This window comes from Falco peregrinus, chromosome 3 (assembly GCF_023634155.1).
Source record: "Falco peregrinus isolate bFalPer1 chromosome 3, bFalPer1.pri, whole genome shotgun sequence".
Taxonomy (NCBI): domain Eukaryota; kingdom Metazoa; phylum Chordata; class Aves; order Falconiformes; family Falconidae; genus Falco; species Falco peregrinus.
The window spans coordinates 23,880,315-23,902,915 of NC_073723.1; the positions used below are offsets into that span (position 1 = coordinate 23,880,315).

The window sequence follows — 22,601 nt, forward strand, 5'->3', positions numbered from 1 at the left end:
AGTTAGGTTCATTGGTGATAACCATTTAGGTAATGGCCAAATTGGAGAATGGCTTTCTTTTGCCATGTATCAGCAGGAAGCAGCCCTAATCTAGATGAAGAAATGCCTTGTTTGATGCACTAGTTAATGTTTATGGGGATGACTGAAGGCTCTTCCACAGCATTGGTGAATTGGTATTTTTGTGTTTATGTATGCCACATCTCCATCAGTAATTCTGAGTCTATAAATGCATTCGTATTTGTAAATAATCATATAGTCTCTCACTTACCATAGAATGATTGAATGGTTTGGGTTGGAAGGGATCATAATAATTAATTTAGTCTACCACCCCTGCCAAGGGAAGGGACACCTTTCACTAAACCAGGTTACTCAAAGCCCTGTCCAACTGGACCTTGAACACTTCCAGGGATGGGGCATCCACAACTTCTCTAGGCAACTGGTTCCAGTGCCTCACCACCCTCATCATAAAAAAATAATAATATATTCTTCCTTCTATCAATCTAAATCTACCCTCTTTTAGTTTAAAGCTGTTCTCCATGAAAATGGTGTATACAAAGAAAACATAATGAAAAAAGGGGTCTTTGAAAAATTGATTTTGCTTCCTGTGTCAACAACAGAATATATGAGGTACAGCAGAAAGCAGATCCAGAGTTAACAGTTACTTGAAACATTTTCTCTGCCTCAGGGGAGCTATAGAGCTATAGCTGGGAATCTTGTCCAAGACTCAGTTTTGAAACCCAAGGAGGTTAAAAGAAGTATCTCGGAGAAGAGTGCATCTCTGGGATATACTGATCCATTTTGCTCCGTGAATGGGATGCCAAATAAGAAACAATAGAATCTGCTGATAAAAGCATATGGCTTCAGAGTACTTAAGTCAGTGCATACTATTCAATAAGGTACCTCATACAGCACAATACAAGATGAGAGCATACGCCAGCAACTAGCTTCTTCAACCAAAGTTCTAGTGAATCTAGTTTTAAATAGCTTAATTCCAAATAACTGCAACGTGGATACATCGTGACACCTCATGGTGTCACGACATATATGCCCAAGGGTTGAAGAAATTAGCAAAATATCCTTTTCTGGGTAGAGACGTCATAAATAGTTACACATAATGAATTTGGTGGAGCCCAGACTGCTGTTTTGAAAACTGTTTTTTAAAAGTTAATAGCAGAGTACTGTTGGTCCCCCTTGACAAAAAGACAAAAAAATTCCATAGCAAAAAGGAAATAAATATCTCTGCTGTGAGATACTTGACCATGTGCATCTTTTTAGTGGGATTGTGTCCATTATGTCTAATCAGAGGGTGTGAGAATTTAAATTAAATCACTTCCTTTTCCTTGTTTGAACTTTTTTTTTTTTTTAAATGTATACTTCTTGTCACATGAAAAAAACCCAATGGAGAGAAAGAACCACATATCATTCTGTAAAACTGTTTAAAAAAAAAAAACAGCAAGAAATAATACACATTTGCATGTATATTTTAGCTGGGTAAAGCACTTAAAATCTCTGCATCTCTGTTTACACATCTGTAAAACAGAATAATATTAACCTCAAAGAAGTCCTATGAAAAGTAGTCAGAGTAACATGTAAACAGTTAAGTACAAAAAGGTGCTGTGTAAACCTGAAATGAAATACAAAACCTATGGTTTATGTTACACCAAAAAATCCCCACATGAAACTCAGCAGTAAGCAATTAACTGTTTCTTACAGTCGCACGCGTTCCCTTTGAAGCCCTAACATTTTCTTGTAACTGACATACTATTGAATTGCTACCCATGATTTATCACACACTGTGATTCTGGATTTGCAGACTAATAAAAATGAACATTTCAGTTAAAAGAAGTATATGGAGATGGACAGTAGGTACACTTTTCTATTATTTGATAAATTTTAATGCAATTTACTAAGGTAGAGATATTATTTTGCTTTTCAAAATCTCATAGTTTGGGTAATATAAATGGTATCAGGTATTCTTTTCAAAAATTTATTTTCTCAGGTACTATAATTGGAATGCTTATTGATGGACTTTCAGAGCAGTGAACACTTTTTTCTCCCTCGCTTAGAGTAGATTTGAGCTAGAAGTTTAAATAGAAAGCTGTAAGAATTGAGGGACAAAAGCTGAAATCTGGCTTCTGAAAATAGTGGTATATTCTTTGGGACATAGAAAGAAAATAATTTAAAATGAGCAAGTAGGAACAGATTTTATTTCTTTTTGAACTTTCACAGTTCGAATAAGCTGTCAACTAATAGTACCGAAAGGTATATAATCATCTGATCTTCCAGAAGCAAAGGTTAAATTCTTGCTGAGAGAAAAATGGTTGAAGGAGATTCAACCTTCTGACTGAGAAAACAGTTCAAAGTGTAATTATATGTATTCTATGTAATGTATTTATGGTATGTGATTGCATCTCTATTTTTAATATTTGTAAATTACCGGTTACTAAGATCAAAGCCTTCTGGATTTTTTAATACCATTCAAGAAAATTAAGGCTGTCAATAGTGTAGTCAAATATGGAATGATGTTATGCTACCTGCAACATATGTGATTGTATTGTGCATATATCACGAGTTAATATAAAGTGAAGCAGAAACATCATTGATGCTGTTCTTTTTGGTTGAGTGCATACTCCTTTCTGCTTAAAGATAATATCCTATGCTATGTCTAATAGAACAGAAATAAGTTCAGATTTTGTAACTTAATACCTTTATAACATATTTTTTTTAAAATGTGCTTATACTTACCTACATTAGAAATTACTGTTTAGAAATATCACAGCTGTAAGTATATCAGTATTCATATTAAAATCATGAAGACTGCAGACTTCATCAGGCATACTGATCAAACTTTAACCTAAATAAATCAGGAATACATAGAGGGGAGAAAACTAAAACCATAAAAGTACTAGATAATGGAATAATTTGTGTAAATACATGCTGCAGCTCCATCACTTAAGGTGTTTAAATCAAGACTTTTCAGTCTTAATAGCTACAAATTCTGAAGCTGTAGATCTGGACCATCAGAATCATCATAATACCATGTCAGAGGATGAGGATCTGCCCAACACAGTGTCCTTTTAGCAGCAGTAAATGTGGCAATCCCAGTAAAATGTAATCTTAGGATAATGCTTACTGATGGTTCTCAGAAGTACTTTCTCAGTCTCCATTAATCTGTGATTGAAGGAGCTGTGGATCTATACATAGTAACTTTGTTTTTAATGGCTCCTCATGAGCTTTCTTCCATTAATTTACAAAACTGCTTTTTTAGGCCATTTAGGTTTAGCATTTTTGATGACAACCTGTAGCAAGCATTTCCACTTCTTAAGCATGTATTGTGAAAAGAAACATTCCCAGTTTTAAACATGCTATTGTCTTTTTTACTTGATGCTCTCCAATTCTTATACTTGATAGGACTGTAAAAATAATTCTCTGTTCAATTTCACCATGCATTTCATGATTTTATAGATTCCTGTCATGTTTGCCCTTAATAATCTCCTTTTCAGAATGAAGAATTCAAATCTATTTATGATTAAAAGAGGCCAATACATAATTGCTATTATCCTGCTTATCCTTCTCTAAATATTTTCTAATTTCACTTTATTTTTTTATAGAGGCCAGTCTAAAATTTCTATCCCCTGCACCCTGGATTTTCGTATTTGTGTTAAAATTGCTTGCTTTTCTCTGCTCTTTTCTTGATAAGTGCTCATATTGTATTCCCTTTCTGTCACTACTGAGCAGTGAACTGATGTTTCACAGGAATTACCTGGTACAAACTCAAGATCTCAGTCCCAGGTGGTTAATAGCTAATTCAAAGCCCATCATTGTGAATATAAACCAGGTTTATTTTTTTCCTCATGTGCATTGCTCTACAGTAAATTTCATCTAATATTTTATTACTAACCATTCATTACCATAATGTCTTTCTGTAACTTTTCAGTTAGTTCTTGCTTTTACTTCTTTGAAAACTTAATGCCATCAACATATTTTACAACTATTACTTGCAGTTTTCTAAATAATTTAAGAAAATATTGAAAATCACAGTTCCTGACACAAACACCTTTACAGCTTTATGCATTGAAGAAAAATATTTATGTCTACTGTTGTTTTCCTGAATTTCTAAACCATGTATATTTATTTTTTTTTAAACAGCATTTGCTGAAATACTTTGTTGACTGCTTTTTGGAAATTGTGGAGTGAGGTTCTTCTTACAGTTAACATATGCATCATTTCCTTAAGATAAACAAATGTAACTTCTGTCCTAAATGTCTGCATGGAAATGTTGTGTAATATAACTCCATGGAAATAGGGGATAAAAGCTTTATAATTGGTGATGTGTATTTAGGCCAATATATTTGTAAAGTTAAACCCATGCTGGATAAGGACCTGATGAGTCATCTTGCAGGATCACTTAGCATAAATAGCAATAACTGATGCGCTGTTATAGATATTTAAGCTCTCAAGCTTTGCCTATTGGCTTGGCAAAAAAAAAAATAATTGGAAAGCACAGCATGTGCAAAGTAGATATGAAACACAACTTTCTCATTGGTGTTTTAGTTAGGATTACAACATTAATCACTGATGGATCTGGGAAGCATTACCATAGATTTAGGATATGTTGTGTTAGTTACCAGAAAAATTCCTAATAAAAAAAAATAGACCAAAGATCTACCTTAGCTGTTAGGGAAGATTACATGTAGGACTGAAATAATATAGGAAAATTTCTGCACATCTAATGGTGTTTCAATAGGATATTTTGAAACTATGGTGTATTTTTACATCAGTGTAATACCTAATTTATCAGTAGGCTTTTCCATGCAACTTTTCTTCAGATTAAGTAAATTCTAAGTTTCTTAATCTCACTCTAGTCAGTGCTCTGGGTCTGTTCACTCACTCTCAGTCTATTAAATAAAATATGGTTATTGCTTATAGCTGTCTATCTTATAGCTGTTTTGTTTTGTTTGTTTTTTTACAAACTGCTCTGCTTGGACTGTATTATCATTTCAACCTCCTTTCCCTTGTTTAGAAATAACACTAGCAATACTTCAGAGGAAATGGTATATTTTTCACTCAAAACTTTGAGACTGACATTCTTCCAAAAAATAGAATAAGAACAATATAGTAATTCTTAAGCAAATGTCACAGGAATAGAGACCTTTATATTTTTAAATGTGGTGTTATTATCTAAATGGAAAAAAAGATAAGCTATGAAGCATTTGAAAGCTTTCCAGCATGACACAGTTATTAGAAACAATATCATCTTCATCATATAGGTAGTAGTGTTGCTGTTTTTCCACTTAGTATATATGCTTATATCTTGGTTTGTAATTTATTTTTCTTCTGTATACCTGCTTTTCTTCTGTACACCTATTTTTGTTCTGTACTTTTTGCTAGTTTTCAACAAGCACTGTTTTCCCTCTTTTGGACATACTGTAATTATCTCTGGTTTTCTAAGTGTCTTCTTGTACCCTTGTTTTATAGGAACTAAATTAAACTAAATGAAAGAACATGCATGTTAGCGTTGAACAGTCTAATCGGTTCAGTGATGTTTGATTGGTTTTGATATTGAGGAATCACCATTTTTGAATCAGTATAAAAAATTCTGTACAACAACTTGTCCTTAAACTGTGAACTGAATGTGATCTGTGTATAATAAGAGCATACATAAACAGACAGTAAGACACAACTAAGCAAGCATTAGTAAACCATTTGTGAAGTTTCTCACTGGCTGGAAATACCTTTGCTTCATGCCAGTTAATATGCTAGAAACTTGTAGCACCAGTAGCTTGTCATAGTTTCTTCTTGTCTTACTGATACGTTGACAGATTTTGTATTGCTTACTTTTCATAATAATTGTTGAATCTCATTAATTGAAGGAAAACATAGTGTAAATTACTGGTATTTGAATATAGGTAGTTGATTTTACAAATTTTAAAGTAAATTTTGGAGAAGTCTTATTCTTCCACTTTCAAAAGTACTTACATATAAGCACACAAGAGAAAATATGGCATAATAAGTGTCATTAAAGGGAAATTCTCTGTCAGTATACAATTAGATACTTTGATATTGATGTTGGATGAAAAAGCAACATATCCTTTTCTAGAACTCTGCCCTTGTCCTTTTCACAGAATATGTCCTTATTCATTTCTTTAAAAAAGAAGAACAAAACAGTATACTCTGAAAGAAACTTATGTTTTCTGTTGCTGGACACATGACATTATAACACATCAGCTTGTGCATAGGTAAAACTACATTTGTTTATTTAGCACATTTTTTATTTAGTGGGATATAATTTCAGATTTTCAGTTTATAGTCAAGTTTTTAAAAGACTGTTTTGTAAGACAACAAGAATAAATTGTTTCTGTAAGTTAAAAACATTATGGATGAGGTTAATCTCAGTTTTCTTCAGCTATCTAAAAACTGAATATCTAGTTTACACTAGTTATCCAGGTTCTACCTCTAGTTAATGGAGAAAGATAGTGCCCTCCAGAGCATGATTCATTCCACTTCAGGAAAAATGTCAAGAAATAAACCCCCAAAAACAATATATCTTTTAGGTAGCTTAGGCAAAATGATATAAATTCATTTTAGGTATACAATCAATCTTAAGACTTTTTTGTCTGTAGGGATAAATAAACTAATTTAAACACTTATCTGTTTAAATGCATAATAATAATAATAGATGTTTGAGTTTTAGTTTAGTCAAACTGAAACAAACCAATGGAAAGAATAGAAGGTGGTATGGTGTGGTGTTTCTTTTGCAGTTCTGTGTTACATAGCAGATGCAACATACTAATATTATTTATTATTATGGCAAATAGTATAGTATATAATATATATACTGTGATAGCATATACTATAATTAATATAGTGTAACCTAATATAATCAGCAATTTAAAAATAAAGTAGTGTTTTGAATTTTTTCCCCCACCTATTGTGCTGTTGCATATCCAGAAAGGGTTTCACATATAGGTATAACGAGTCAGGCCAGGTGAGAGGGCCGGGAGCTGCAGAAAAGGGGAAGCAGAAGGGGAGACTGAGGTTTGAAGCCAAAGGAAAATTATAAATTATGTAATGTAATCAACTTTGCTGATTTTGGAGGAAAGAAATGTGTTAATTAGGAGAGTTCAATCATGTTTCAGCTCCAGGAAAGGGCCTAAAACTGACTTTTCTCCCAGTTTATATGGAATTATGCCCATCTGTGGCAAAAAATTATATGTAACTCTTTCTGTGCAATTTCTCTTGATTTCCTCACTCTGAGCTTCTGGTGCTTCTAACTGCCCCATCTCCTGTCCCCAAACACATTCTTACTGTCTTTTCATATATTCAGATAAACAGTTTCTTTTCTCAAACACAAGAAGATACAGCACTTCCCATGTCCTTCCTCTCTTAGCCTGGGAGCGCAGGAATATAGTAACAAGGAAGAGGACAGGCCAGCATGTTTTCAGTCAACACTTTATTTACAGAAGAAAAATGAAGGAAGAACAGCAGACTGTGCTTACAGCTCAGACCTAGAGCCGTGCACTCCAGCTTTTTGTGTCTCTGAGATGACAGAATGGAACAGGTATTTTCTTCATCTTCGTGTGCGGGAGGAAAACAGCACCTGAGAGCTTTAAGAACCAGAACTCTTTCTGCCATTCCTTACCTGTTCCTTGTTTGTACAGAGAATCCTTTACTCTTTCTTTTCCTCTCTAATCTTCTGGATGTCCTGACAGGAAATGTAGGACTTCACCTGAGAGAACAGGTGAGACTACCGATGGAACATGGGTAGCTCGCAATGAAAGGCAGATAGTTCAGTAAAGGTTTTTTTCACAGACTAAGATTAAAAAAAAAGACAGTGGTGTATGTCAGATCATACATTGTGAAGAACTAGTATAAATTCATGTTGATTTGCCTTGTCCAAGTACAGTTACCTGGCACACCCATGTGTGGTTTGGAAAATCTCCACAACTTTTATGTTATATATATATATATATATATATATGTTATATATATATTAAATATAACCTGATTCACATGTGTTTAATTTGCTAATAACCATAAACTTGTGCTATCCCTATGATGGTATTGAAATACAATTCCATTATATTTGATGGCTTAGGTAGGTTTGTGTTGGCTAGTCACAGAATCACAGAATCATGCAGAATCACAGAATGGTTGGGGTTGGAAGGGACCTCTGGATATCACTTAGTCCAAACCTCTTCTCACCTAGAGCAGGCTGCACAGGATCACGTCCAGGCACCTTTTGAGTATTTTCAGAGGAGATTCCGCAGCCTCTCTGGGCAGCCTGCTCCAGTGCTGTATCACCCTCAAAGTAAAGAAGTTCTTTATCATATTCAGATGGAAGTTCCTGCGTTTCAGTTTCTGCCCATTGCACCTTGTCCTGTTGCTGGGCACCACTGAAAAGAGCCTGGCCCCATCCTCTCGACACCTACCCTTAACACATTTGTATGCATTAATAAAATACCCTCTCAGTCTCCTCCAGGCTAAGCAGGCCCAGCTCTCTCAGCCTTTCCTCATAAGGGAGATGCTCCAGTCCCCAAATCATCTTTGTAGCCCTCTGCCGGACCCTCTGCAGTAGTTTCTTGTCTTTCTTGAAGTTATACATTAACACATTGGGAAACTTGTGTAAGGGCAATCTGTAGCTTCAGTAGCTATAGAAAATGTATATAATTAAATATTTAGTGTATTATGTATATATATATATGTGTTCCTTTTATCTTTTGACAGATTTAAAAACTTCATTTTCAGTTATTTCATGTTTTCTATTTTTTATATCTGATTATTTTTTGCAACATTATGTGTACTCCATTCAGTTTCATTTGCTCATTCACTCTGGTTAATAATTATCTGTTGGTGATAAGCAGTTCCATACCCTTACTCATGTAAGTAAAAATACCTTTTCTAGTATTTTACACATAAACGTATCACTAGCCTTATTTTGACCTCTAGTCTGCAGTGCACGCTGCATAAGAGGCTTACACTGTTAAAATTAGTTTTTACTGCTTCCAAGTTCAGGAACACTAAACAGCTGTTTTATTTTGGTATTTGCTTGGAAATTAATTTGGATTTACTGAACAGGGTACTACTAGTAGGGATTCTACTTTGTATTCACAAGCACTTAATATTTTTCCTGTCACAGCATATGCTAAAAAGTGTCAGCCATTACAGAGAAATCTAACAAATATTGCTAAAGGTTACTGCTACAGACATTGAGTAGTCTGAATTTATTAGAAATAACTGGCAGGCAACCAGACATTTGGAATTGTAAGAGAAGTCCAAAAAATTACACCTCTGCTACTATTTTAATTTAAAAATTAAACAGTGATAGTAACACTGCTAGGCTCAGAGATATGCAGTTATTGTTACGGCAAACTGAAGTATTCCACTGAACAGTATAAGATGAGATCTTCCAATTTGTTTATGTGAGCTGGTCAAAATTTATTTAAGTTTCCTTAACAAAAGCAATATTTATATATGCATGAATTCTGTAAGATCATCTCTTTAAGATGTCATCTTTCAGTCTTTCCCTTCAAAAATCCTTCTCAGTGATTACTGAAAAATTTCTCTTCAAAGAGCCCAACATTCATTCAAGTTATCTTGCAGTTTTCTCAGGCAAAAAGGGGTGAATAGCAGTTCATTTGGTGTCTACATGAGTGTAATCTAATTTTAAAATATTGTCAGTCCATCATTACAGTGTATTGCTAGTTCATCCTAAATACAAAGAAAAACTTCATACAGTTTTTATCTGTTGCTTGTTATGAAGCTAAATATTTAAAAGGATTACTCACGGAAGGCTAGGTTCAACAGGAGGAGGCAGAGAGAAATTCTAACAGTCGGTATCCTCTGACTTTTTCAACAACATAGTAAAAGTCATTTTTCTCCTTTCACCATAAGTTAAGACAGTAATAAGTCATATAAATCTTTCTACCTTTAGCATCTGTGAGTTTATTAAACATATTTTCTATTATTAAACAATTTTATGTAAAATTCTTGCCTTGCAGTATATGAATGTTAAGCTACTTCATATGAATAAATAATAAAGCTTAACTTTAAAATCCTCCAACATGCAGATATTCTGCTGTGTGTTTATGGATTTTATTTTTTCCAAGGCTAATACATATACATGGCTAATTCTAGGTGTCTTGAAGGTGACATCCAAAGGAAATGGTAGAAGAACTGGAAAACTTAAATGATGTCTTGTTTCTCACAAAAAAAAAAAAAAAAAAAGAAAAAGAAATCTCTTTCCTCCCCTCCTCTTCCTAAAACAAAACGAACGAAAAAAAAGGATTTTCTGAAACTCCAGCAATGAAACCTAGTTTGTCGTTATATTACTGTGTCACCTCTTAATGCAGTTGTCTGTTTTTGTGGAGAATTCGTCTTATGGGAAAGGGCACAAGATTTTCTCCTATCTGATGATCATCTGATTGATTACTCTAATCTGATTAGCTGTAAAGCCTTGTTGAGTCTTTCCCATTGAGAGACAATCTCACAGAATAGTTTCCTGCTTTTTGCTTCCTATAGTTATGTCTGAATCCTATTTAAAGCATAGCTTTTCTCTGTTGTCACTTACCATTAAGCTGACCGGCCATGATCCATCCCTTAGCACAGTGAATGGGGTCTCCAGACTAGGGAGCTAAGATGCATGAAAAGTTTGCATTTTTTGCTTCTTAGTGTACTTGTTATCTTTAATCACCATAGAGATCATTTCTCTAGTGAGAGATTTCTCTCTTTCTGTCTTTTAAAGAAGGTTGTAGCTTCTGAACAATGTTGCACTTCCCTCCGCCCCCCCCTTTTTTTTTATTCTCAAACAAAACTTAAATATGGTATTATAAATGTCTTGTAAGACCTGATAGGAAAAACTTCACAGCTAAATCATAAGCAAAGAGAGGATGTCATCAGTGGAGCTGATGAAGAATCAGATATATTTTTTTCTTTCACTGTGAAATAAAATTCCCATGCTGTTGTGGGCAAAACTCTCTTTTGGAAAGATTATTTAGTCTGATGGCAGAAATTCTGTTTAAAACTATGAGAAGTTGCCTTCTGCAGAGCAACTTTGAATTCTGAGGAAGTCCTTTAGCTCTGTAATAAGTGTATACCACAATCATTAGATACCAGAACACCTTATTTTTTTCTTTCACAATCAGAATAAACCTATTTTAAACATAGTAGAAAAGATTTATTTAAAACGCTGTGATCAAGCATGATGATAATTTAAAAGTATCATTCATAACAAATGGATTGCTTTATCTGGGTTTTCGTTTGTTGGGATTTTTTTTTTCAGTTCTTCAAAACTAATTTGGTACAAGAGAAACGGTGATGTTACTGTAGAAAATAACAACCATGATGTAAGCCATGTATATCTTTCCCAGACTGAAACAGGTTTTTTTACTCCCGTTTGAAATAGCTCATGGTTAGGTACATATATGTATATTAAGAATTACAGAGGTAATTTAGGCCCTATTTTATTTACTAGGGTTGATATTCCTTTTGTCAGTGACAGTTACTAAGACCTATCATTATAAGTGCTGATTCAGTCTTGAAGCAAACATCTGAGCTTCATCAGGAAGGCAGAGACAAAATGCAAATTTCAGTATATGTGGTAACAATGCTTAAACCATGTTAGTCCTTTTGGTAATATCTTAAAGGCAAGTGAATTATATCAGTAATGGACTTGATTTTACACTAAAGCTTTCCGAGTTCAATAAGTCATTAGGCATACAAAATATCCCACTGATATGAGTGGGAAACCTAGAGTTAGGAAAGACAGATCATCTTATTCTGCTAATATCCATAACAGTTATTCAGAGTGTTTCTTTAGCTCTGATACCTGGCAGAAGCATATATTTTACCCAGGTAGATATAACTTGATCAGGACAGTCCAAATGGCTATTATACATTATCTGTAAAGGTTTGACTTTTCAGTTTGGTTTAATTCTTCACTGGGACAGAAGTGACAGCAATTCAGGGATCAGTATGGAAGATTCTGATGGTACATGGCCCTGGAGACATGGGAAGTGTCTGGCATCATGTTAATTTTCAGGGATCACCTCCTCAAAGCTCAAGAGTGGTCCATCCCAATGATCAAGAAATAAGAAATGGTGGCAAAAGGCCTAAGTGGATGAACAAGGAGCTACTGACAAAACTTTAACATGACAAAGAAGTGTACAGGATGTTGAAGTGGGGTCAGATGTCCTGGAAGAAATACAGACAATTGAAACCCACTGCAAAGATGGGGTTAGGACAGCCAAAGCTCATCTGGAGCTGCATCTGGAAAGGCACATGAAAGGATTCTACAGATAAATCAGCAACAAAAGGGAGAGTAGGGAAGATGTGGGTCCATTCTTGGATGGGGTAGGGTCCCTTGTGCAAAAGGATGCAGAGAAGACTGAATTACTAAATGCCTTCTTTCCTTCAGTCTTTACAAGTAAATCAGCCTTGAGCAGTCTCAGACCCCTGAGACCAGGAGAAAAGTCTAGAGCAAGGTGATTTGGAGGAGGACCAAGTGAGGCAGCACTTAATCAAAGTGGGCATACACAAGCCCATGGGACCTGGTGGGATGCATCCGCAAGCACTGATGGAGGTCAGTTACCTTTGAAAGGTCATGATGGTTGAGAGAGGTTCCCAAGGGCTGGAAGACAAGAAACATCACTCATCTTCAAGAATGGCAAGGAGAAGGATCGAGGGTACTATATGCCAGTTGGCCTCACCTCTGTACCTGGGAAGAGGATAAAGCAAATAGTTCTGGTCTTCTTCTCCAAACATATTAAGGACAGGAAGATGACTGAAAGTAGTTGCCATGGATTTAAAAAAAGGTAAATCAGTCCTAACGGATCAGATAGACTTTTACAATAACATGACTAACTTGGTGGTTGAGTGGAGAGCACCGGATGTTGTTTAGCCTGACTTTAGCAAGCCTTTCAACACAGGCTTGCATAACATCCTCATTGGCAAACTGATGAAGTACCGACTAAATAAGCAGACAGTGAGGAGAATTGAAAACCAGCTGAACGGCCAAGCTCAAATGGTTGTGGTCAGCAGCATGAAGGATAGCTGGCAGTCAGTCAGTAACCATGTACCCCAGGGACTGACACTGCAGCCAGTACTGTTTAGTGATAAATTACCGACATGATAAGACAGAATGCACTCTCAGCAAGTCTGTAGATGATACAAAACTGGATGAGTGTCTGATACACCTATGGTTGTGCTGCCATTCAGAGGGACCTCAAAGGCTCAGAGAAAAGGGGAGATGAGAAGCTCATGAAGTTCAGCAGAAGGAAATAAACAGTCTGCAGCTAAGGAATAACCCCATGTACTAGTACAGGGGCCACCTGGCTGAAAAGCAGGTTTGTAGAAAAGGTTCTGAGGGTCCTGTTGGATGCCAAGTTGAACACGAGCCAGCAGTGTCCCTTGTGGCAAAGAATGCCACCAGCCTCCTGGAATGTGTTCAGCAAAATGTTGCCAGCAGCTCGACAGATCAGCACTGGTGAGTTGCATTTGGGGTGGTGTATCTGGTGCTGGTCTCCCCAGTACGAGAGACGGGCATACTGGAGTGAGTCCAGCAAAAGGTGGCGCAGATGACAAAGGGACTGGAGCATCAGACATACAAGGAGAAACTGAAAGGCTTGGGACTGTTCAGCTTGGAGAAGAGAAAGTGCAGGGGGAACTCATCAATGTGTATAAATTCCTAGGAAATAAAAGAGGCAGATCCAGATTTCTCAGTGGTGCCCAGTGACAGAACAAGGGCCAATGGGCACAAACAGAAACTGAAATTCCCTTTAAACAAGAAAGAAACACCTTAGTATAAGGGAGACAGGACACTGGAACAGGTTGCCCAAAGAAGTTGTGAAGTCTCCATCCCTGTAGACATTTGAAACCTGACTGGCCATGGGCCTGCGCAGTCTGCTCTAAATGACTGTACTCTGAGCAAGAGGGCTGGTCTAGATGATCTCTGGAGGCTTCTAGTCTCAATTATTCTCTGATTTTGTAGTAGAAGTTATACAGATAATATTGTTCATTAATATAATATTGTGTAATTAATCCCAGTATTTTTTCTTATTTTTTAAACAGAGCAATTAAAGGACTGAAGTAATCTCTGTACATGTTTATTTTACACTTTAAAACTGAAAAAAATTCCTTTGATGAAATTTTTAACCAGTCAACTATTTTGTGCCAATTCCATCTGCTGTTAGATTTTTGCAAACACATTAAAAATATCCGGATGTTATATTGATGAAGGTCAAAGAAACATCTAGATATTCGGAGGCATGGGAAATTCTCTTGTCTAGCTCTTGCCTGGTTAAAAGGGAGCTTGCTTGTGCTGATGTATTTTGAATTAATGAATTCCCTCAATTTCCTAAATTAATGACAGTATTAATACTACAGTTTGCCTGGAATTTTGACAGAGAAAAAAAAAATCCTACAAATATAAAAGTATAAAAAGCATATATTTGTTGTTTGTTTTTTAAAAAAATTTTGAGGAAATACATAGTGTTGTAAATATGAAAATTCCAAGATGAAAGCTTTTTTGGATGCCCTAGCATTAGGAAAATGTTAAGTCACAAAATAGAGAGAGAAAGAAAGATATTTTATTTTTAAATAGCATTGCTACAAAGCAGTGAAGGCCAAGACAAACAGAAATTCAGGAATAATTTGAAGCCCAACTTTATATGCCAAGTTTGGTAAGGTGACTTTTAATATTTCATTATATTTGACAGGGTATATCATATGATAGTGAGCCATTTGTTAGGGAATACTTATTTGTCCATCATTTAAAAAAAAACTAGATCACCCCCAAATTCTTCAGTTAAAGTGTTTTCATCTTTATTTGGACTGGGTAATAACTCTCAACGAGTTTCCCAAAGGCAAATCATACTGAATATTCACCAATTTATTTATTTATTTATTTTTAATTTTGAAGCAGATACTTTGAAATTTTCTTCAACTTATATTACTTATGGTTTGTTTTTACGAAAATTGTTTTCAAGCACTAGGAAAAAAACAGAATAAACACATGCCATATGGGGTAGACAAGAATGACCCCAGAAAACACAGAAGCAATGAAATGTTCTTTTTCTAATAACTAGAATTTCTTTTCTTGTGACATAATTGCAGCTGGTCAGGTATCAGTCACTGATGTATTACAACATTTCACAGCTGATTTAATAAAAAATGAGTGTCCTGGCACAGGAAGAAGAAGGAAGATCTATAATCTATCTCCACTACTGGATCAACCATATTCCTGCTTGACTTGAAGAAGCAGCTTGATTCACTTAAACTTAAATTGATCATAAAACTGTGGGCTCAAAAACCCTTACCTGACCTTGCTGCTGTTTCATAGTAACTACTTTCTGCCAGTAGTTCCTATTTGTCAGTGCTTTTGTGTCTCAGCCATACTAATCACCTTAAGTTTCTTCATAATATATTTGATAGTAAATGATAAATTTTGGTTACCTTCTCAGATTTTACGTGTATTTTATTGAGAAATACGCAACTGACAGTGAAAAAACAGTTGCCAAAAATGATACGTAGACCTTTCTCTTTCCAAAATGACCAATTTAAAGTCACATATTTATTCACTTTCTTCAGTGTTATACTTTTAGACAGGAAGGTGCTTAAAACAAAGCTGGAGGCAATAACAATCTTGAAATACTTATGAAAGAAGCCTTTGGATGTGGCTCACTATATGGTATAAATGCTGTGTATATATTTTATAATAACCCATTACAACACAATATAGCTTATAAATTCTATTTTTACAGTTTTCCCCAGATACAGCTCTTGATAATAGTTACGTGTGTTTGTTAAGTTATGCCTCAACATTTCCCTGAATTTTCCATGCATAGTTTGCAACTTAATTCAAAATGGGAAATAACAGTGGAAGTCATGAGGAACTTTACTTGTCTCAATAACAAAATGAAATTAATTGAGTATGAAAATAAGATTTGATAAAAGTACAAATGTGATAGAAACTATTAGCTGGATTAAGTTTGTTAGTTATCATTAACACCACCAAAGAGAAGACTGGAATGCAACTATTACTTTAAAAATAAGCAGAGCTAGTAAAAACATCAGTGTTTAATATTTTTGAGACTGAAGGAAAAATGACAGAGATAATTTGGTATCTCACTTATGGCTCCTCCTAAAAATGGACAAAAGTCTTCAGAAGTGTCTCACACACAGTTTTAAAATTACTTTTGTTTAAATTTTATAAATATAACATCCAGTCTTTCCCTTTAAAAAGAGGTTTTCTTTTTTAAAAATGGCTTCTTTTCTTGAAAAGGGAATATGATATGATCCTGCCTTTTTTTTTAATCAGTAAAAAATAAAGAAAAAAGTCAACGATTTGAAGACATCACATTTTTAGTATACAGTTTTTCAAGCTTTACGTGTATATAAATTGAAAGAATTGTAGATGCCTATCTTAGTCCTTTATAACAGAATATACCAGATAAAGATATCATAGAACATATGGCAAATAAATATAATATAGTAGCAACACGTTGGAATATTTGTATCAAAATACCTAACCTGGATAATGAACCAGAATTGGTTCTGTTACTCTTTATAGGTGGTCCAGTACCTACAAATATCTAACTACTTCCGTGTTTTAATATTTTTACTCCTTAAGCCATTTCCCCTCCATTGCTAGTTATGGTGATAAAATTAATATGTAGATGTTTTGTCAATACTAGAATTAGTAAATACTAGGCACTAGAATTAGTCCAAACAATCTGTTTTTCTTTTCACTGTTTACTTATATTGAAAGTGTAAACAGCTGTGATGTGAATGTGTTGCACAGGCTTTTGAACTTAAATGAAAAAATAATGTTCTTGAATTGAGTTGTTCTGTTGGCATGACTTTTATATTTTGTTGTTGTTATTCAGTGTATATATTCTGACAAGTGTTTGTTGCTTTGAATCACTTGCTTATTTATTTTGCAATGATAAAGATGTTAATGTTCTTAAGAAAAATGAAACATTCCAAGGTAAGTAAAGCTTACAGAAGCTTATCAACAAATATAATTAATAAACCATAATATATAGCAGTATGCCTAGTATCATAAAGGAGGACATCTAACTGTGAATTTAGATGTTTGTTGGGTAGCAGAGAGCAGAGAATTCAAAAGTGTATTCAACAGGAGAAAAATGGTGTATTGGGTCTGGCTGAGCCCCACTGCAGCCCTTAGGGCGCTGGGCTTTGTATTGGTAGCTAGCAAGGGGGTGATAACACACCAGTGTTGGGGCTACCGCTGAGCAGTGCTGCACAGCATCAAGGCTGCCCCTCCAGCATTCCCCCTGCCCTCTCACCAGCAGGCTGGGGGTGGGCAAGATTCGGGAGGGGGAACAGCCAGGACAGCTGACCCAAAGTAGCCAATGGGACATTCCATACCATGTGATCTCTGCTCAGATATAGCTAAGAGCAAGGAGGAGGATGGCGGGGCATTTGTTATTTATAATGTTTGTCTTCTGGAGGAACTGTTCCGTGTACTGAAGCCCTGCTTTCCGGGAAGTGGCCAAACACCACCTGCTGATGGGAAGTAGAGAATAACATCTTTTGATTTCCTTTGCTTCCCTGTGCACAACTTCTGCTATTGCTTCATTAAACTGTCTTTATCTTGACTCACAAGGTTCTTTTTTTCATCTTATTTTCTCCCACCCTGTTCTGCTGAAGAGGGGAGTGATAGAGCATCTTGGTGGGCACCTGGTGGCCACCACAAATGGTTTGGTTCCCTCATTACTAGAATCTTTTAATGAGTGTATGTGTGGTCTGTATACCTTCATTGTCTCTTTTATGTATATAGAATTACATTTTTATCCATGTACCACTGTAATGTTATAAAAAATAACTTTAATCATCAGAGTAACTAATTAAGTGATCAGAGAAGTTATGAAATAAACTTGGTTTTTATTTAAATATTTTTAAAACAATATATTAATGTATGTTTTGTTCTCTTCTCTTTTTTTTTTTGTTGTTGTTGTTGTTGTTGTTGTTTGTTTTGTTTTGTTTTTCCTCTTTTATTCTGTCCCCCTTTTTTTTGGCCATTGGTGCCTCTTGCTGTTCCTCCTTCCTGTTTGGTCAGTGGTTTTTGGCCAGTTTGTATTTTTCCAGACATCACTCCATGATGTAGTTGAAGTATATGATGGTCCAACTCTTCAGTCATCTTTGTTATCCTCTCTCTCAGGATCTCATTCAGGTATCCTTTAATAGAACTGTCATTAAACTGTTGTTTGTTTTTAGGAACCTAGAAAGATAGTGTAGTCAGTAAAAAAAGGAAAACATTATTGTCTTATTTTCATATATTCAATTCAGGCATATATATGAAATCAGGATTTTGAACTAAAAATATAAACATTCAAAACTCTGCATTAATGAATAAATGAGGTAAAATGGAATCTATTCTTTTTAGATTTTTTCCCCCTGATATTTAGCTACTATAGTGAGTGTTTGGGGCTTCTCACTCTGTGCATTTGTGACTTTTATTTAGTGAGCAATCTGAACTGTGTATTACATGCTTCAAAGGAAAAACGGTGTGTGTTTGTAGCAAAGTAAATTCTATAGATTATGTGCACATCTACTCAGTTAAAAGAGGTATGGATTCTGGGTTTGTTTGTTGATTTGTTTGTTGGGGGGGGTTCTTGTAAAGAAAACCAACAAATATCCCTAATAACTCACATGAGTTTTAGTTCCCCTTTTTACAACAGCATAATACTGTCAACATAACATACTGAAGTTGCATATATCTTGCAAAGTTTACTGAAGTAGAACAAGGTTTTGGGCTGGTTATGTCCAGCTACAAAGATGATGACAGGTATTTTGAATGCTTCTTTAGTAAAAAGTGGTTATGATAGCTTTATATTTGCTTTGTTTGAGTAGGTGAATCCCTTCCATTGAGCTCAGGTAACCAGATCACGGTTCGATTTACTTCGGTTGGACCAGTAACAGCTAAAGGATTTCATTTTGTCTATCAAGGTGAGACAACCTGGACAAATGTGTACATTTATTCTTTTCGTCACAAATTCTAAATCATCAGAGAGGAACAGACCAACAATGTAGAGGAAAGTAACAGCCTGTTAAAAATACAACAAGTTTCATTATTTCTGCATGTTTTGAAAAATGTTTAGGATCATTCTTTTATGTGTATTTTAAGCTTAAATCAAATATTTAAGAAGCATGAGAGGTTCCAAATTTAAGATGACAGTTATAGAAAGCAGCTGTTTCTGTTTGCTAATCTGGTTGACTAATGTTAGATGCATCTGGCTGCTCAAACCGGTTTATTTCTCAATTTAAATATGAATAACTTAGGTATTATTACCTGTGGGTGACTCAGTGATCTTACTGTTATTTAGATACTTCTCCTGGTTTACATTATCTGCCTTTTTATGGGTCAAATGCAGAAATGATTATACATCAGTACTTGCAACTGCAAGTCATTCTTTCATTAAATTTAAATCCTGATCTGACAGTCAGAATACACATTTAGAAATCCACAAGAATAAATGTAAATATCCCTATGACACAGTAATGTTATTTTTAAAACATATATTAGCTGAATATTTCATAGTAGTATTTCTTTCCAGTGCTATTTTAGAAAGGTTTCAGTGTGGATGTTATGCATTGGTTTTAATCTTGGCAAGGGTATCAGTGCTGTGCTATTCTAAATAGTAACTCAGGCATCAGAAGTATGTAATCCATATTATGAAGCTTCATTTGAGTATTATGAAAATGTTCTTAACCAGCAAATAACTGAATGTTTCTTCCAGTCATTTTGAATATTTGTGGTTCAAAATCTGTATTCCTCCATCAAATCTAAAATTAAGAATCCACAATTGTTTGTACATTTGCAGCTGTTCCAAGAACAAGTGCAACACAGTGTAGCTCTGTGCCTGAACCGAGATTTGGAAAAAGGATTGGAAATGAATTTGCAGTTGGGTCATTGGTTCTTTTTGAGTGCAATCCAGGCTATATCCTCCATGGGTCAACAGCAATTAGGTGTGATACAGTACCAAATGCATTGGCACAGTGGAATGATTCACTCCCTACATGTGTTGGTGAGTTCTTAAGGCTTTTTAAAAGGACTAATTCCTGCCTAAAGTGTAGACCATTCTCTAGCTGAATGTGTTCCTTCTTTGTCGTCTGTATGGTATTTTATTCTTCTTTACTTTTATTCACTTTCTTCTTCATTCAAGGTTAAGATTTTACTCCTTTTTCTATTCTAACCTTGCTGTGATATTTAATGAATTTCATGAACATACTCTGCTGCTATAAATTATATGCCAGTTTATTTTACCTTAACATCAGTGACAGTCCCTGGCTGTCCTTTAATCAAGACTCAGAAATACCAGTTTGTGCCCTGACCGCTTACAAGACTAAGATGCTTTTGCTTTGCAGATCTCTAACAAAATATTGCAAGCTATTAGAAAGAACACTACTATATTAAAAATCAGAAGTAGTTAATGCTAATATTTCATTACAGAAAAAAGCAGTAATTTTTCTGATCAGAAAATACATTTTCTCCACTTCTAATCATACAAGATTACCAAAATTTAATTTTGATATCATTGTGCATCCAATGACATTGATAATGCTGGTTTGTACCAATTAAAAATCTGGTAAATGTGCTAAAAAGCCCTGCAATAAAGACAGAAAATTCTAATGGTACATTTTACCATAGGCTTATGTCAAGGGCAAATATGGCACATTTACATATTAAGTTTAATTAATTAGAGTTTGGCTTGGTTTTTATATAGAAAAAAATAGTTGTTTATAAATGAATTTAGATTGGTCATCATTTGGACAGATGTTTTTGCAACTTCATTAAACTTTTCCATCTGTAACATCTGTTGCAGTACTGACCATATTATACATATTTTTTTCAAATTGAATAGATTGAAAACTATTCATTTTGAGTATGAAGACATCTGAAGAGCTTAATTTTCAACCAAAACAGTCAATATGAGTTAAAGTTACTGTACTTTTCTTGACAGAAAACAGATTTTTTATAAAAAGTATCATAACCCATTGCAGAAAACACATTATGATATTGACTGCAGCATTAAGAAGTACATAAACAGAGTTTTAGATGAATGGAGGAAAGGAAAATAGAGAATATTTTTTCACTGGCTGATTTTTATTCTTCCATGCTAATCAGCTGATAATGCATGGTAGAGTCTGAGTGTTTTTCAGTAAAATAAAGGATTTTCTCCAAAATACTAGAATCCTGATAGAGACCAAGACTAAGTACCACCGAGGTAATTTTAATAAAATATTATTAACTGGCTATTATACACAAATAATGTTTATTTAAGGCATAGGAATTATGTATCAATAAGAAGCCAAAGTATATAGCTATATTTCATTTATTCTCAATGATTGCAGTTTAATCAGTAGAACTGTACTTTTTACCCCCTTGAAATGTATTTCCTTGTTTTTCAGATATAACAATTTAACAGAATATTTAAATAATTATTTTGACCATTGATCACAATTTATTACTGATACGTTAATACATGATTTAGTCTGTGGAAGAGAAAGCTATCTGTCTCTAGGCGAGTTGAACTGACAAAGGGTTACAGGCCACCCTATGTGTGAAAAACACTGTGCCAGTAAATGTGGTAAAATATATACAAGGTGAAAATTACATTAATCTAAATCAATTTAATAATTGAAGTGGTAGACATTAATAATAATAAAATTAATAAATATTAAATTACCTTAACTTTAGTGAATGCTTGAATATTTACTTACAGATGGTAGACATCAATCATTCTGTCTGTTCATCCTCTTATCAGTAATTATTTAAAAACTTCAAGTGACACTGACCTTTAGTTTATCGATGTAGTTCCCAACAGATTCTATCAGTTATATGCCACACAAAATGTGGCTACAGTATTCATTATTAAGATAAGTTCTACCTTTTTTCTAAATCCTCATATTTGTACCTAATGAAATCCATTCAGAACTTAGCAGTGTTGCACATAAGTGATACATTAGCTTTTAATGGTTTTGATAAACCATCTCATCCATCTTTTCCTTCGACTTCTTAAATACCAACAGAATATCTGTATCTAGATTAAGCTGTAATATTCTTTGTCCCGGTTAGAGCATCTAATGATCTAGACGAGATAAATTCAAGATGAACATTCAGAAGAGAAACTTGATGGTACTGAATGCCTCTGTCCTATGTCATGCATAACACATTAATCCATGGGCATGGATATGATCAGTGCAGTCTTGCAGGCATTTAGCAATTTCTTTACTAATGTGATAGATCTATAGTCTGTTATGTGATAACTCACACAAGCAGAAAACAGTCAGAGTTGACATTGGTGCTATTAATTATTAAGACAACAAAGTAGCAATATTAAGAAAGAATGTATCTTTTTTAAGACATGTTTCTGTCTTTTATACTAATACAATACATAACTGTTCAAAATTCATTCTTAACACCTAAAAATAATGCTTTATTTTTGTAAGATTATTAAGAGACAATAGAGTGGATTTCACTTTGTTAAAGGTCAAAAAAGTAAAGGGAATATGAGCATGATTCTGCCAGGTAGAAAACTGAGATAATTCTAATTTTCCTTTATTCTTCTTTGGTCATT

At 34.5% G+C, this 22,601-nt stretch overlaps 1 protein-coding gene across 3 annotated transcripts in view; it reads left to right on the top strand.

Annotated features, from left to right (window-relative positions):
• Positions 1-22,601, top strand: part of CSMD3 (CUB and Sushi multiple domains 3) — a 725,287-nt gene that overhangs the window by 569,682 nt on the left and 133,004 nt on the right. For 2 of the 3 annotated variants that reach the window (XM_055800728.1, XM_055800729.1), the window contains 3 exons: positions 18,080-18,193; positions 18,874-18,969; positions 19,845-20,048. In XM_055800728.1, coding sequence (XP_055656703.1) covers positions 18,080-18,193; positions 18,874-18,969; positions 19,845-20,048 — 414 coding nt within the window. The remainder of the gene's footprint in view (positions 1-18,079; positions 18,194-18,873; positions 18,970-19,844; positions 20,049-22,601) is intronic. The other variant, XM_027777765.2, reaches the window with a different exon arrangement.